This window comes from Schistocerca americana, chromosome 4 (assembly GCF_021461395.2).
Source record: "Schistocerca americana isolate TAMUIC-IGC-003095 chromosome 4, iqSchAmer2.1, whole genome shotgun sequence".
NCBI lineage: Eukaryota > Metazoa > Arthropoda > Insecta > Orthoptera > Acrididae > Schistocerca > Schistocerca americana.
The window spans coordinates 273,641,707-273,654,945 of NC_060122.1; the positions used below are offsets into that span (position 1 = coordinate 273,641,707).

General features: G+C 46.6%; 1 protein-coding gene across 1 annotated transcript in view; it reads right to left on the minus strand.

Annotated features, from left to right (window-relative positions):
• The window catches only part of LOC124612259 (proteasome activator complex subunit 4-like), a 231,161-nt gene that overhangs the window by 69,559 nt on the left and 148,363 nt on the right, over positions 1-13,239 (minus strand). The window contains exons 24-25 of the mRNA XM_047140346.1: positions 3,454-3,568; positions 3,121-3,263 (exon numbers count right to left, since the gene is read on the minus strand). Coding sequence (XP_046996302.1) covers positions 3,121-3,263; positions 3,454-3,568 — 258 coding nt within the window. The remainder of the gene's footprint in view (positions 1-3,120; positions 3,264-3,453; positions 3,569-13,239) is intronic.

Genomic DNA, 13,239 nt, shown 5'->3' on the forward strand with positions numbered 1-13,239 from the left:
TCTTATTTGGATCTGTTTACCCTCAGTTCAGGATGGGCTGTGGATGTAACCATAGAAATTCCTTTAAAACCAGGGCCCGTGCCTCGCTTCGTGTAGGCTCACCTGATTCCGCACGTCCTGCTGGACATAGTTAAGACAAAACTGGACAGGTTGGAGGCCCTCAAGTTGATTATCCCTGTATCATTGAGCCAGTGGGCTTTGCCCCTTGTAATCATGAAAAAGACAGATGGCTCACTCCACCTGTGTGATGGTTTTAAGTCTGTTAACGCCCAAGTCGTCATCAATACTTTTCACATTCCCCGTGCGTAAGACTTGTTTTCCAAGTTACAAAGCTGTATCTGTTATACTAAGGTCGATTTGTCAGAGGCATACTTACAGCTGCCACTGCACCCGGAATTTTGGAATCTGATGATGTTCAACATACTCTTTGGCCTCTACAGGTATAACAGACTGCCCTTTGGTATTCCCGACATGCCAATGGAGCAGCTAATACAGGATATTCCTCCAAGTTGCAATTATTTAGATGACATCATAGCAACACAGGCATAAACTGATGAACGCCTCCATAATTTGCTATCTCTCCGGACTGTGGCGTAGCTTTTTCCACACTTCAATGGGCTCTCCAATTGGCACCATGCCTTGTCCATTTTCACCATAAATGGCTCTCCTTGCCACAGATGCCTCGCAGCATGGGGTCATGGCAGTGCAGTCCCACAAGGAGACGGATGGCTGTGAACATCATATTGCATTCATGCCCAAAACACTCAATGCTGTCCAATGCAATTAGTTCCGGACTGCAAAAGAATCACTGGACACCACTTACATAGTAAGAAATTTCACACCTATTTGTAAGGTGTCAAATTGTAGCTGCTGAATAACAACAACCCATTGCTTACACAGTTTGGGCCACATTCTGGCCTCCTGGACTGAACAGCGCAAAGGTTGCAGCATCAGGTATTGCTCTTACTGGCCAATACCTATGACATCATCTTTCAGCCAACCAGACACCACGCATACTCTGATGCTTTGTTCCAGCATCCAGTTGGCCCTGATCTGGAATTTGACACTCAGCAAGTTGTCATCTTTCACCTGGATTCAGACTCTACACTGGGCCTGCATGACTTTCCCCTTGATGCTACACTGATTGCAGCCCAGACAAGAGCAGATCCTAATCTTGGTACAGTAACTAAATGAGTTAAATGTGGGTGGCCACCACATATCTAAGTGGAGGAACGTGACTGGCTCGGAACATTCCTTTTCCTTGAAAAACCAGCTGTTACTCTGTGATGGTGTTCTCTGCAGCAAATTGAACTTGATCCGCCTTGGGTCGTTATGTCCCGGGCTCTGCACCCCGGTTCATGTCTTCCTATATGTAGATTACTGGTGTGTATCCCACATGCAACAGACGCCACCAGGCATACTGGACAGCCATCAACACAAGCATCGAGGCCAAGGTCAAGTCTTGCACAAAGTGTTCACAATAGCAATCTGCACCCCTCAAAGTGTTCTCATGCTTGTCCCCATTGAGCCCTTGGGAGTACCTCCACAAAAGCTTTGCTGGTCCTTCCTTACATTGGATGATGTAGTTTGTGGTAGACTCGTACTCCAAATTTATGTATATCTGTCCCAAGGGCTCCATGACAATGGCAAACACCAACTGTCACTCAGACTATGGCCCTCCAGTTTTCCTCTGCTCAGTTTTCCAGATCCTGTGAAGAGTGTGGGATATGATACCTAACAGTAACACTTCAACCTCAGTCCAATGGGTAAGTGGAACACATGGTGTGGACTTCGAAAGAGAAGATGAGAACCCTGGCACAATTCACACCATCAGACAATATCCTCACCTTGTTCTTGGCCACCTGAATTGCAGGGAAGATCCCTGTTGAACTGCTCCCCCAATGGCAGCCTTGCACCTACCCCCTCCTCTCTCTCTCTCTCTCTCTCTCTCTCTCTCTCTCTCTCTCTCTCTGGTCTTACCATCAGACCCTCATCTTTCCTGGTACCCAGTCCATCCCCAAAACTAGGCTGGCACTCTGGTGTGAGTCCAATTGTTTGGATGCCATCCGACATGTGTACCAACCAACACCCAGGTTCCGCAAGGCCGCCAGAAGTATGAGGTTTCCGCAGAGAGTCACCTCTGGAGCACCACCAGAACCAGCTGCACCTCAGGATACTGCGAGCGTGCCTCACTGGTGAGTACAACCTGCATCTGCAGCTTTGTAAGCCACAGGCAACTCCTCTCCTTTGCAATCAATGCCGGGCCCCTGATGACCTTTTCGCCATTGACTGGACTCCAGCACCACCTGCGTAGCTGGAAGTCATCGTGGTGGAGATCCAGGACCTTCTGGCTACAGCTCCAGCGGTGGCACCCCACACCCTAAGCAGAGCTAGCACAAGTTGGGCCACTTCTGCACCTATGTGGCATCTATGGGATAGGAGTGTAATAGCAGACTCTGATGGAAACATAAAGCTGTCACCGCTGGCAAACATCGATCCCTGCCTTCAGCCCTCACCAATCGTAGTGCTGCAACCTATGAACTGTCTCTGCAAGAAACACATTGGGAAGAGGGCAAATCCCCAGAGCTTATGTCATGTCACCTGGCAGGACCCCGTGACCACCGACTGGCTATAACTATGCACTTGCTGCACAGATAACTTATTCTCTTATGTACTCACTTTATGGAAGATTCACTGTATCGGTCACTATCTGCTGATGACTTCCACTTTGATTTTGGAGTACATATGGACTTTATCATTGGCCAGCTTATTTGTGTGACATCAAACTCATACATTACTGATTTTACTGAGTATTTCTATTGCGTCAGTGTAATAAGCCAAATAAATTGTGCTCGTAACTGAAGATTTCTACAAAATTGGAACAGTGCTGTGACTGCACTGTTTTAGTGGGGAGGTGTTTGTTCTATTACAAACTTTGCTTGTAAGTGCAAAACATCTACACTGCCTTCACATTCTACAAACCGTACAGGTCTTGCATATAAAATCAAAATTTAATAGAATAGAAAATACCTCTGAACAAGAAAAAAATCAAAATAATAGTGGGAGTATTTAGAAAATGACAAAATTTATTAGTCTCTATTAGAATTTTACACAACTTACAGAAGCAGTGGCAAAACAGACACCCCAGTCTCCGACAGTTTCTTCCGTCATGTTTGACAATGCAGTTTCAATGACCGGAGACAAAAATTTCCACATTGAAGATACCTTCTCAAAAGGCCAATGTTTCGAACCTCGAATAATTCCTAAGGCACATAAAAAGCTTAAAATATAATGTGCTTCATCTAAAGTTGGACACAAAAGCAGCAGAAATGTTATTTTAATAAAAAATTTAAAACTCAAAAACGAAAAATTGGAATCATAGCAGTCTGTCAATTCTTTGTCTGCCTCTGCAAATAAGTTTCTAAAAATTTCTTACTGGAATGAATCTCTTACCTGCTATAATTTCTGCTGCACAGCGTTGACTACTTTCATTTTTATCAGCCACCAGCTCCTCCAGATGATGGGAGAAATACCTCAAATATGCATCTCCATGATTCCGAAACAAACCCTGTAAAGTACACAACATACTACTCAAGCAAAATGAGACCGCATTTGACAACTCAAAAACTTCATTTATACAAGTTTAGTCCAAATAAAACTTAAACATCACTTGATGAATTTTCATAGATTTCATACACTCTAATGAAACTTACAGGTACAAATCCCATACAGATACACATGGTGTCCAAGCATACCCACATCCCATTATTTTGTAAAATTGGTGACACTAGTAATTGTTTTATTGGCATACCTGCTTTGTAGCTCATGAAAAGTACATTGTCTGTACTGTATTGTTTCAGCTGTGAAACCATGGCTGATGTGACCAGACACATTTACTTTGTTCAGGAGCAATTAGTTGCCTGTGTGTGGGTGCATAAACGTCCACAGACAGGGCAAATGATGACACAGGTAATGAGTGTCTCTAAAGATCAATCTGGTGAGGTAATAACTCATAACTCAATTCTGCCTGATTGGAAGAAACATGCTTTTTGTTCCAGGCAGTGCCAAAGAGAGGCCATGTCGTGGACATAAGAAAATGCAAGAGCAAGTATCATCATCACTCAATGAATCTAAAAGTTTCCAACAATTCTATTCAAAACACAGCAGCTAAACCTTAGGAACCACAGTCAACAATGCATGAACACATTAAACTGAAAATTAAAGGATTTAGACCAATGCCTGTGAATGAATTAACTGCCAATAACCTACAGCAGAAAATTTCAGCCTGCCATGCTTTGTTGGCACAATTTTCAAATCTTATGAATTTGTGATGTATTACAGTTAACTCATGAGAAAAGTGGTTTTCTGGTCAAAGACCAATCCCTTTTATGAGCAAAAGTTAGAAAGAAATCCACTTCATGTTATGATATACGCTGGAAAGTTATCTTGGTACCTGTTCAGAGCATATTTTTCTGAAGGGTATGTGAATGAAAATTATTATTTGGCACACTGAAAATGCTGTTCTTAATGAACAATTTCATGGCTGCTTGATTGGGCATGATTCAGCAACATCTCCAGCCCCACTGAAATGGTGACTATGAAACCTACACATTAACATGCCAGAAAATTTATCAGGAGGAATAATCATGTCCTATGTGGTTCAATGTCAATACAGTACTAATTAAGCGCTGCATGAAAGTGTTGAGAAAGCCTCATAAAGTGTTAACTTGTGATACCTCCACAAGATGTCTAGGACAGAGATATGTAAGTTCCTGTGTAAGGCACAACGATTCACACACAGATCCAATGGATATGTAGTTTTTATATCCAAGTACTGTTTTGACCTAGAGATAAGAGAGATTCTCAGATGCAATGTACATTGAATAATTCAATAAGAAGTCATACACTGTAAATTTCTAGGTATAAAACAGTTTCTCATATGCAATGTACACTGAATAATACAATGAGAATTCATACACTGTAAATTTCTATTTTTGGCTACTTGTCAAGTGTATCAATATGACATGCCTCTCATTCACAACACAACTAAGAACAGTATTTTCTGATGAATGTGCGACATATCATAACACACACAGAAGCCTTCCCCTGCCCCAAGTCTACGGAAAATCCCCATTATGTGCAAGAGTTGGAAAGTAACCCTTCTCATGTTATATCTACATCTACATATATACTCTGCAAACAATCATGAGGTGCATAGCAGAGGGTATGTCCCGCTGAACCACTCATTGGGGTTTCTTCCTGTTCCACTCATGTATGTAGTGTGGGAAGAATGGTTGACTGGTTGGTTGGTTTAAAAGGGGGGGGGGGGGGGGGACCAAACTACTAGGTCATCGGTCCCTTGTTCCGAATAAAACAATGCCACAAGGGTGAGAATAAAACAAGTGCAACTGACAACACGAAACGGAGGGAAACGAAAAACCACAAGAATGACTGAAGGGTAACAAACACTTGAATGGACAAAAGGGGACAAGAAAACCACAGAAACGCAAGAAACAGGCAGAAGAGATTAAGATGACAAAACGGATTACCATGGTTGGCTGACTGTGAGAATAAAAAGGTGAAGCCAGCCACTCTGCAACACATTACAACCTCCACCCTAAAAGCCCTGGGTTGGAGGACACAGAGGGACAAAAGGACATGCGCTAAAACTTAGATCAAATGATAAAACCCACCCTCGCTAATAGAACATAAAACTATATCAGCCAATGAGGCATTGTAAGATAAAATTAGCGGCAACAAGTTCAGTAACCGAAGATTTCATCGCACGGCAGTCAAAGTGGGACTGTGCACCGGAATATGGGCCACTGTCGACCGGGTGCCACATCGACACTAAGGCGGGTCTTCATGGAGCAGGAGGCAGCTGTGGGTCGCCCAAGCATAGCCAATGTGGAGCTGGCAGAGAACCACAGAGTCCCTGCAAGAGGCCCATATGGAGGACTGCCACACATTCGTAGTGTCCTAAATGGCATGCAGTTTGTTGTGCATACTGACACTGTGCCATTCCATCTCCCAAAGCCGAAAAACCTGGCAGTGTAAAACGAATGTAGGTCAGTGATTGGAATTCCAATCTCTATAAACTGTTTCTGTGTAGCCTGTTTGGCCAGCCTGTCAAAGTTCATTGCCTGGGATTCCGATGTGTCCTGGGGTCCAGACAAATACCACTGAACGACCAGACCATTCCAGGGCATAGATGGACTCCTGGATGGTCGCTACCAAAGGATGACAAGGGTAGGACTGGTTGATAGCTTGTAGGCTGCTCAAAGAGTCAGTACACAGAAGAAACGAATCCTCAGGGCATGAACGGATGAGCTCAAGAGCATGAGGTACAGCCACCAGCTCTACAATGAAAACACTGCAGCCATCGGGCAAGGAATGCTGTTCAACATGTCCTACATGGACATACGCAAAGCCGATGTGACCCTCAGCCATAGAGCCATCGATGTAAACCACTTCATGACCTCAGTGCAAGTCAAGAATCGAGAGGAAGTGACAGCGGAGAGCCGTGGGGTGAACTGAGTCCATTGGGCCTTGTGAAAGGTCCAGGCGAAGCCGCGGCCTAGATGTACACCATGGGCCTTGAGTATAGGTGGTAAAGGCAAGGACTCCAGTTCGGATAGAAGGGATCGGACACAAGCTGCAATTGTAAGCCCTGACCTGGGCCACCAATGCATGGCATGAACCACTGTGGGTGGGAAAAGGAGATGGTAATTTGGATGCGCAGAACTATGAACGTGTGCAATGTAACTGGCGAGCAGTTCCGTACGCCTGACCTGCAATGGAGGGACTCCAGCCTCCACCAGGACTCTGGCCACCAGACTCGTCCTAAAAGCTCCCATCACTAGTCAAACGCCACAGTGGTGCACTGGGTCGAGTAAACGCAACGCTGAGGGTACCACTGAACCATAAACCAGACTCCCATAGTCAATGCAGGATTGAACAAGGGCTCTGTAGAGCTGCAGCAGCGTAGAGCAATCTGCACCCCAGTTGGTGTAGCCCAGACAGCAGAGGGCATTGAGATGCTGCCAGCACTTCCGCTTAAGCTGACGAATGTGAGGAAGCCAAGTCAATCAGGAGTCAAAAACCAGTCCTAAGAATCAATATGTCTCCACTACAGTGAGGCGATCATCAGTAAGGTAAAGTTCTGGTTCCGGATGAATGGTACAATGCTGACGGAAGTGCATAACACACGACCTTGCGGCCAAAAACTGGAAGTCATGGGCTAGAGCCCATGACTGCACCTTGTAGATAGCTCCCTGTAGGCACCGCTCAGCAACACCAGTACTAATGGAGCAGTAAAAAATGCAGAAGTCATCTGCATACAGACAGGGTGAGATGGATGGCCCTACAGCTGTTGCTAGACTGTCAATGGCCACTAAAAACAGAGATATACTCAATACAGAGCTCTGCAGGACCCCATTCTTCTGGATATGGGGGGAACTATGGGAGGCACCAACTTGGACACAGAAAGTACAAAGCGACAGGAAATTCTGGATAAAAATCAGGAGCAGGCCTTGGAGACCCCACTCGTATAATGTGGCAAGGATATGATGTCGCCAGATGGAGTCATATGCTTTTCGTAAATCAAAGAAGATGGCAACAAGGTATTGGTGTCTGGAAAAGGCTGTTTGGATGGCAGACTTGGGTGACACAAGATTATCAATGGTAGAGTGACCCAGGCGGAAACCGCCCTGGCATGGAGCTCCAGGACCCAACCCAACCACTGACACACCGTAAGTTCCAGCAGCTTACAAAGAACGTTGGTGAGGCTGATGGGCTGATAGCTATCCACATCAAGTGGGTTTTGCTGGGTTTGAGCACTGGTATGATAGTGATCTTCTGCTAGTGTGATGGAAAGACAATATCGCACCAGACCCGGTTGAAGATCATGAGGAGATGTTGCTTGTAGTCAGACAAGAGATGTTTAATCATCTGACTGGATCTGATCTGGCCCAGGAGCTGAGTCAGGGCAATGTGCACAGGCACTGAGGAACTCCCACTCTGTAAATGGGGCATTATAGGATTCGCTGTGGTGTGCAGTGAATGAGAAGACTTTCCCTTCCATCTGCCGTTTGAGAGTGCGAACGGCTGGGGGGTAATTCTCCAATGCAGAGGCGCGTGCACAGTGCTCAGCAAAGTGCTTGGCAATCGCGTTTGCTTTGGTAGATAATACGCCATTTATGTTAACATCAGGAACACCTGTTGGGGTATGGTACCCAAAAACTTGACTTGTTTCATCTTTCCCAGACTTGTGAAGGTTACATATGGCACCCAATGGTCAGGACATATCTCTCCCAACACTCCTGTTTCCATCTTCTGATAAGCGGACGAATGCGGGCACGGAGCCGTTTAAAGGCTATGAGGTGATCCAGGAAAGGGTGCCGCTTATGCCGCTGTAGAGCTCGCCGACACTCCTTAATTGCCTCAGCGACTTCTGGCGACCACCAAGGGATTGTCCTTCACCAGGGTACCCTAAAGAACAAGGGATCATTGTAGTTAGCTGCTCAACCACCACATCGATGTTACCATGTGGGGGAGATTCAAAGGTGACAGCAGAAGTGAAAGTATCCCAGTCTGCCTTATTTAAAGCCCACCTGGGCAGGCGTCTGTGGGCCTGTCGCCGGGGCAGTGACGGGAAGATGGGGAAGTGGTCACTACCACACAGGTCGTCACGTGCTCTCCAGGAGATAGATGGGAGAAGGCCAGGACTGCAGCCCGAAAGATCAATGGCCAAATATGTGCATGCGCCACACTGAAATGTGTGGGGGCACCTGTATTTAAGAGGCAGAGGTCTAATTTTGACAGTAAATTTTTGACATCTCTGCCTCGGCCAGTAAGCACGATGCCACCCCATAAGGGGTTATGAGCATGAAAATCTCCCAAAAGTAGGAGAGGTTTAGGGAGCTGATCAACAGTGCACCCAATGCGTTCAGGGGTACTGCACCATCTGGAGGAAGATATACATTGCAGACAGTTATTTCATGTGTCGTCCTTATCCTGACAGCCACAGCTGCAAGTGGGGTTTGAAGAGGCACAGGTTCACTGCATACTGGGTTCAGGACATAGACAAACTCCACCTGACACTGTATTATAGTCACTACGGTTCTTGTAATGTCTCCTATAGCCGCAGAGGACAGGTGTCCGCATTGTTGGGAACCAGGTTTCCTGGAGGGCAATGCAGAAAGCAGGTGTAAAGCTTAAGAGTTGCTGTAGGTCACCCAGGTGGTGTAAAAAACTGCTGCAATTCCACCGGAGGATGACATTATTGTGAGGCTGGGAAGGTATGAAATATGCAAGGAGGCAGGATATGCCTCAGGGTCACCTGCTGCCACCGATTGAGTATTTGTAGCCATTTATATGGTGGATGAGGCATCAGTGAGATCCAGGTCTCCAGGGGACACTAAGATCTTCGGCGCATCTTCAGGTGCAGAATTGGTAGGGAGTGGTGGTTTTGGGGCCACCTGAGTATCCTTTTTCTTACCAGACTTCTATGTTTGCTTGCCCTCTCGCTTCTCTCTAGGGGCTTGCTGGGAGGACTTCTCTGAAGTAGCTTCAGGCACAGAGGAAGACATGAAGCTCTTCATCCAGCAGCTTTTGGCTCCTTGAGCCACTGGCGAGTGTCCACCTTGCATTAGTGGATACCTTCAGAGAGAGAGGGCCCCAAAGGACCCCTTCTGCACGAGAGGAGTAGGAGGAGGCTGTTGCTTCTCCGGCAGGGGGGAGGGGGGCGGACCTTGCTCTCGAAGTAGGTGCTCTGGGAGCAACAGAGGAAGATTTGCCCCCAACCACCAAGGGGGTGGATGTATCCTGGTCGCCCATAGCGCCCACTGTTCGTGGCACAGAGTGAGGAACCACTGGCACTTGGGATGGCAATGGTGACATAGCTGCAGCATATGTTGGCGTCAACCAAATAGGGGTAATGTTTCAAATTTATGTTTAGCCTCTGTGTAAGTCAACCGGTCCAGGGTCTTGTACTCCATGGTTTTCTGCTCCTTTTGGAGTACTGGGCAGTCTGGCGAGCAGGGGGAGTGGTGCTCTCCACAGTTGATGCAAGTGGGAGGAGGCACACATGGAGTATCAGGGTGCAGTGGACGTCTGCAGTCTTGACATCTGGTGCTGTAAGTGCAGTGGGACGACATGCGCTCTAACTTCCAGCACTTAATGCACCGTGTAGGGGGAGGGACACATGGTTTAATGTCACAGTGGTAAACCATCACCTTAACCCTTTCAGGCAATGAATCACCCTCAAAGGCCAAGATGAAGGCACCAGTTCAACCCTGTTGTCGTTGGGTCTCCTGTAAACGCGCCAGCTGAAAAGAACACCCCGCCGTTCTAAATCGGCGTGGAGCTCATTGTCAGACTGCAAGAGGAGATCGCGGTGGAAAATGATCCCCTGGACCACGTTGAGGCTTTTATGGGTAGTTACAGAAACAGGAATATCACACAGCTTGTCACAGGCGAGTAACACTCAGGATTGCACTGGGGATGCTGTCTGGAACAAGACTGCACCATTTTGCATCTTGGACAACGCTGTCACTTCTCGCAACTTATCCTCAAGGTGTTCGATGAAAAATTGAGGCTTTATAAGTAGAAAGGAGTCCTCCCATCAGTTCTGCTAAAGACTAAAAATCAAGGCGAATATGGCTTTCTCCATTTTGTAGCCCTATGTTCCTTCCATGGTGTAGTGAGGGAGGGAAACGATTTAGGGTCATAACTGTCGGCACTGTATTCGATATTGCCCTTCTTAGAGACTGCTGGTGCTGTACAGTCACCAGCAAGAGATGACTTAGTGTGCTTTATTGCGGGTCATCCACCATGATGCCACCCAATCTGATCAGGGGCTCCCGCCATGGGTGCCACCCAGCCACAGCAAAGGCCTACTGGCATGACGGCTGTTGCCGGGAGTCCGGATGCCCCAGGAAGACAGGCATCTACTCCTTGGCATACGTGGGGAGTTCACAGCTCAGGCATCAGCAGTGCGATCCCTCTGCTGTCAGGGGGCTATCACCAAATGGGTACATGACAGCCCCACCACAACAGACTGGCTACCGTGCTGGATATTGGGCGCAGAGAAATCCATTATTGTCATGGGGGTGAAAGAGGACAGGAGACAATGGAAGAAGATGACATACCCCGGAAAGTGTCCTCGCCCAAATAGTTGAATCGCAGATGGAGATTCAAAGCCATGACAAGAGATTCAAGAGACTGAATCTAAGGACACTATGGATAACTCGTGCACCACAAAAGGCGTCCTTCCCCATATGGCCCACACTTCTGTAGAATTTTGAAAGTGGCAGGTCAAACCACAGAATGGGACCTGAACTCACAGGGCCAAAAAGTGAGAGACTCCTTTTAGTCGCCCCTTACGACAGGCAGGTTACCTTGGGTCTATTCTAACCCCCGGACCTGCAGGGAAAGAAGAATGACTGACTGAATGCCTCTGTGTGTGCAGTAATTATTCTGATCTTATCTTCAAGATCCCTGTGTGAGCTATACATAGGGGGTTGTTGTATATCCCTAACTAAAGCTGCTTCTTGAAACTTTGTTAATAGACTTTCTTGGGATAGTTCACAACTGTCTTTGAGTGTCTGCCACTTCAGTTCTTTCTGTATCTCTGTGCCACTCTCCCCTGGATTAAACAAACCTGTGACCATTCATGCTGCCCTTCTCTGTAAACATTCAATATCCGCTGTTAGTTTTATCTGATATGGGTCTCACAAACTTGAGCAATATTTTAGGATGGATTGCATGAGTGATTTAAGCAGTCTCGTTAAGCTGTTGTCACTAAATCTGTCTGAACCTCTCTGGGGGACACCACCTTGTAGAAGAACTGTCGGTACAGGCAGAGAGGCTTATGTGCTCGCAAGATTCTGATGGCTGTTCTGGTAATAGCACAGCTACTGACAGGGTTTCCCATGTTGAGCAGATCTCACATATGAACCAGATGAAGAGTGTCCCACAATGCTCCATCTCTCCCACATCCACTCCCGAAGTCCTTTCCCATTTCCCAATATACCCAAACCAAGGTGCGATGCAATGTGTGCTGAGTAGTGCAAAACGCGTGGGAACGTGTGCCATTAAGAGAGCCTCAGGGATATTGAGCTATCTCCCTCAGCAAATAGGCTTGCACAACAGGGATTCTTTGGTGTCATCTGAATAAATCCACAATTCTCATGGAACCAAAATGGAGAACACAGAGCAAAACAAAACAGAAACTGAGGGACTCAATGAGGCCTAAAAACTCCCAAGCATTGGTGCTCGAACCGCTGAATGCTGTTTCCACACTTGGGTCAAGCAACAGACCTGTCCGAAAGGGGAAATTGTCTCTGAGAAGTTGGACCAGGTCAAGATCAAATCCTTGTTTGGGGCTCAAAGAAGGGAACTTCTCCAGGAACGAAAAGGAAGATAAAGAAAGGCTTCCTAAATGTTAATTGGGCGGTGGGGGGGGGGGGGGGGGGTGGAAGGGGAAGGGATTAAAAGACTGTCTCAGAGTGAAGGGATTAATCAAACTCTTCTACCTATAAGACAGAAAACATGAGAACAAGGAAACAGTCTGACACTTTCACTTCTCAAGATAAACAGGTGAAGCAAGAAAGAGAGAAACAGACCTATAGTACTGCAGTCTCGGTATTTAGGATGGCATTTATCCAACAAGGATATCCACTCATCATAAATTCCAGCATGTCGAACTTCTTCACATGGCTTTCTCTGAGAAGGCTGAGGAGGATGCAAGTCCAGACCCAAATTCAGGAGGGTCTATTTAGACAAGGGGGCTCTTATCTTTGACTGCAAAGGGATGGGAACAGTGGATTGGCACCTGAAGATGGTGCCCAAGATCCCTCTGTGGGAGGAGGCAGATCTGTTGGTCAATAAAGCAGCTGAGCTCTTCTAAGACCACAAAGATACCAATTTGGGTACTGAAAGTTCTTAAGGGTACCCTTCTCAGACACTGTCTGGGAAAGTAGTGGTACAGAACTAGAAGATCTTGACAGAGGACCAGAGGGTAGTCAAACTAAAGGTTATATCGGATGGACAAACCCATGCGGTGGAACTCGGTGAAAAATCGCTGATGGCACTGTGAGGACAGGACCTGAAATTCAACTTAAGGTTCTCACGGGTTACTGACAGAGTAATCACAGACATTTGAAGCGACTATGGCAGCAAGTTGTAGGCTGAAAGTTTTGCAAAAAACCTGCTACTCAGAAAGGGGCACCTGTCACC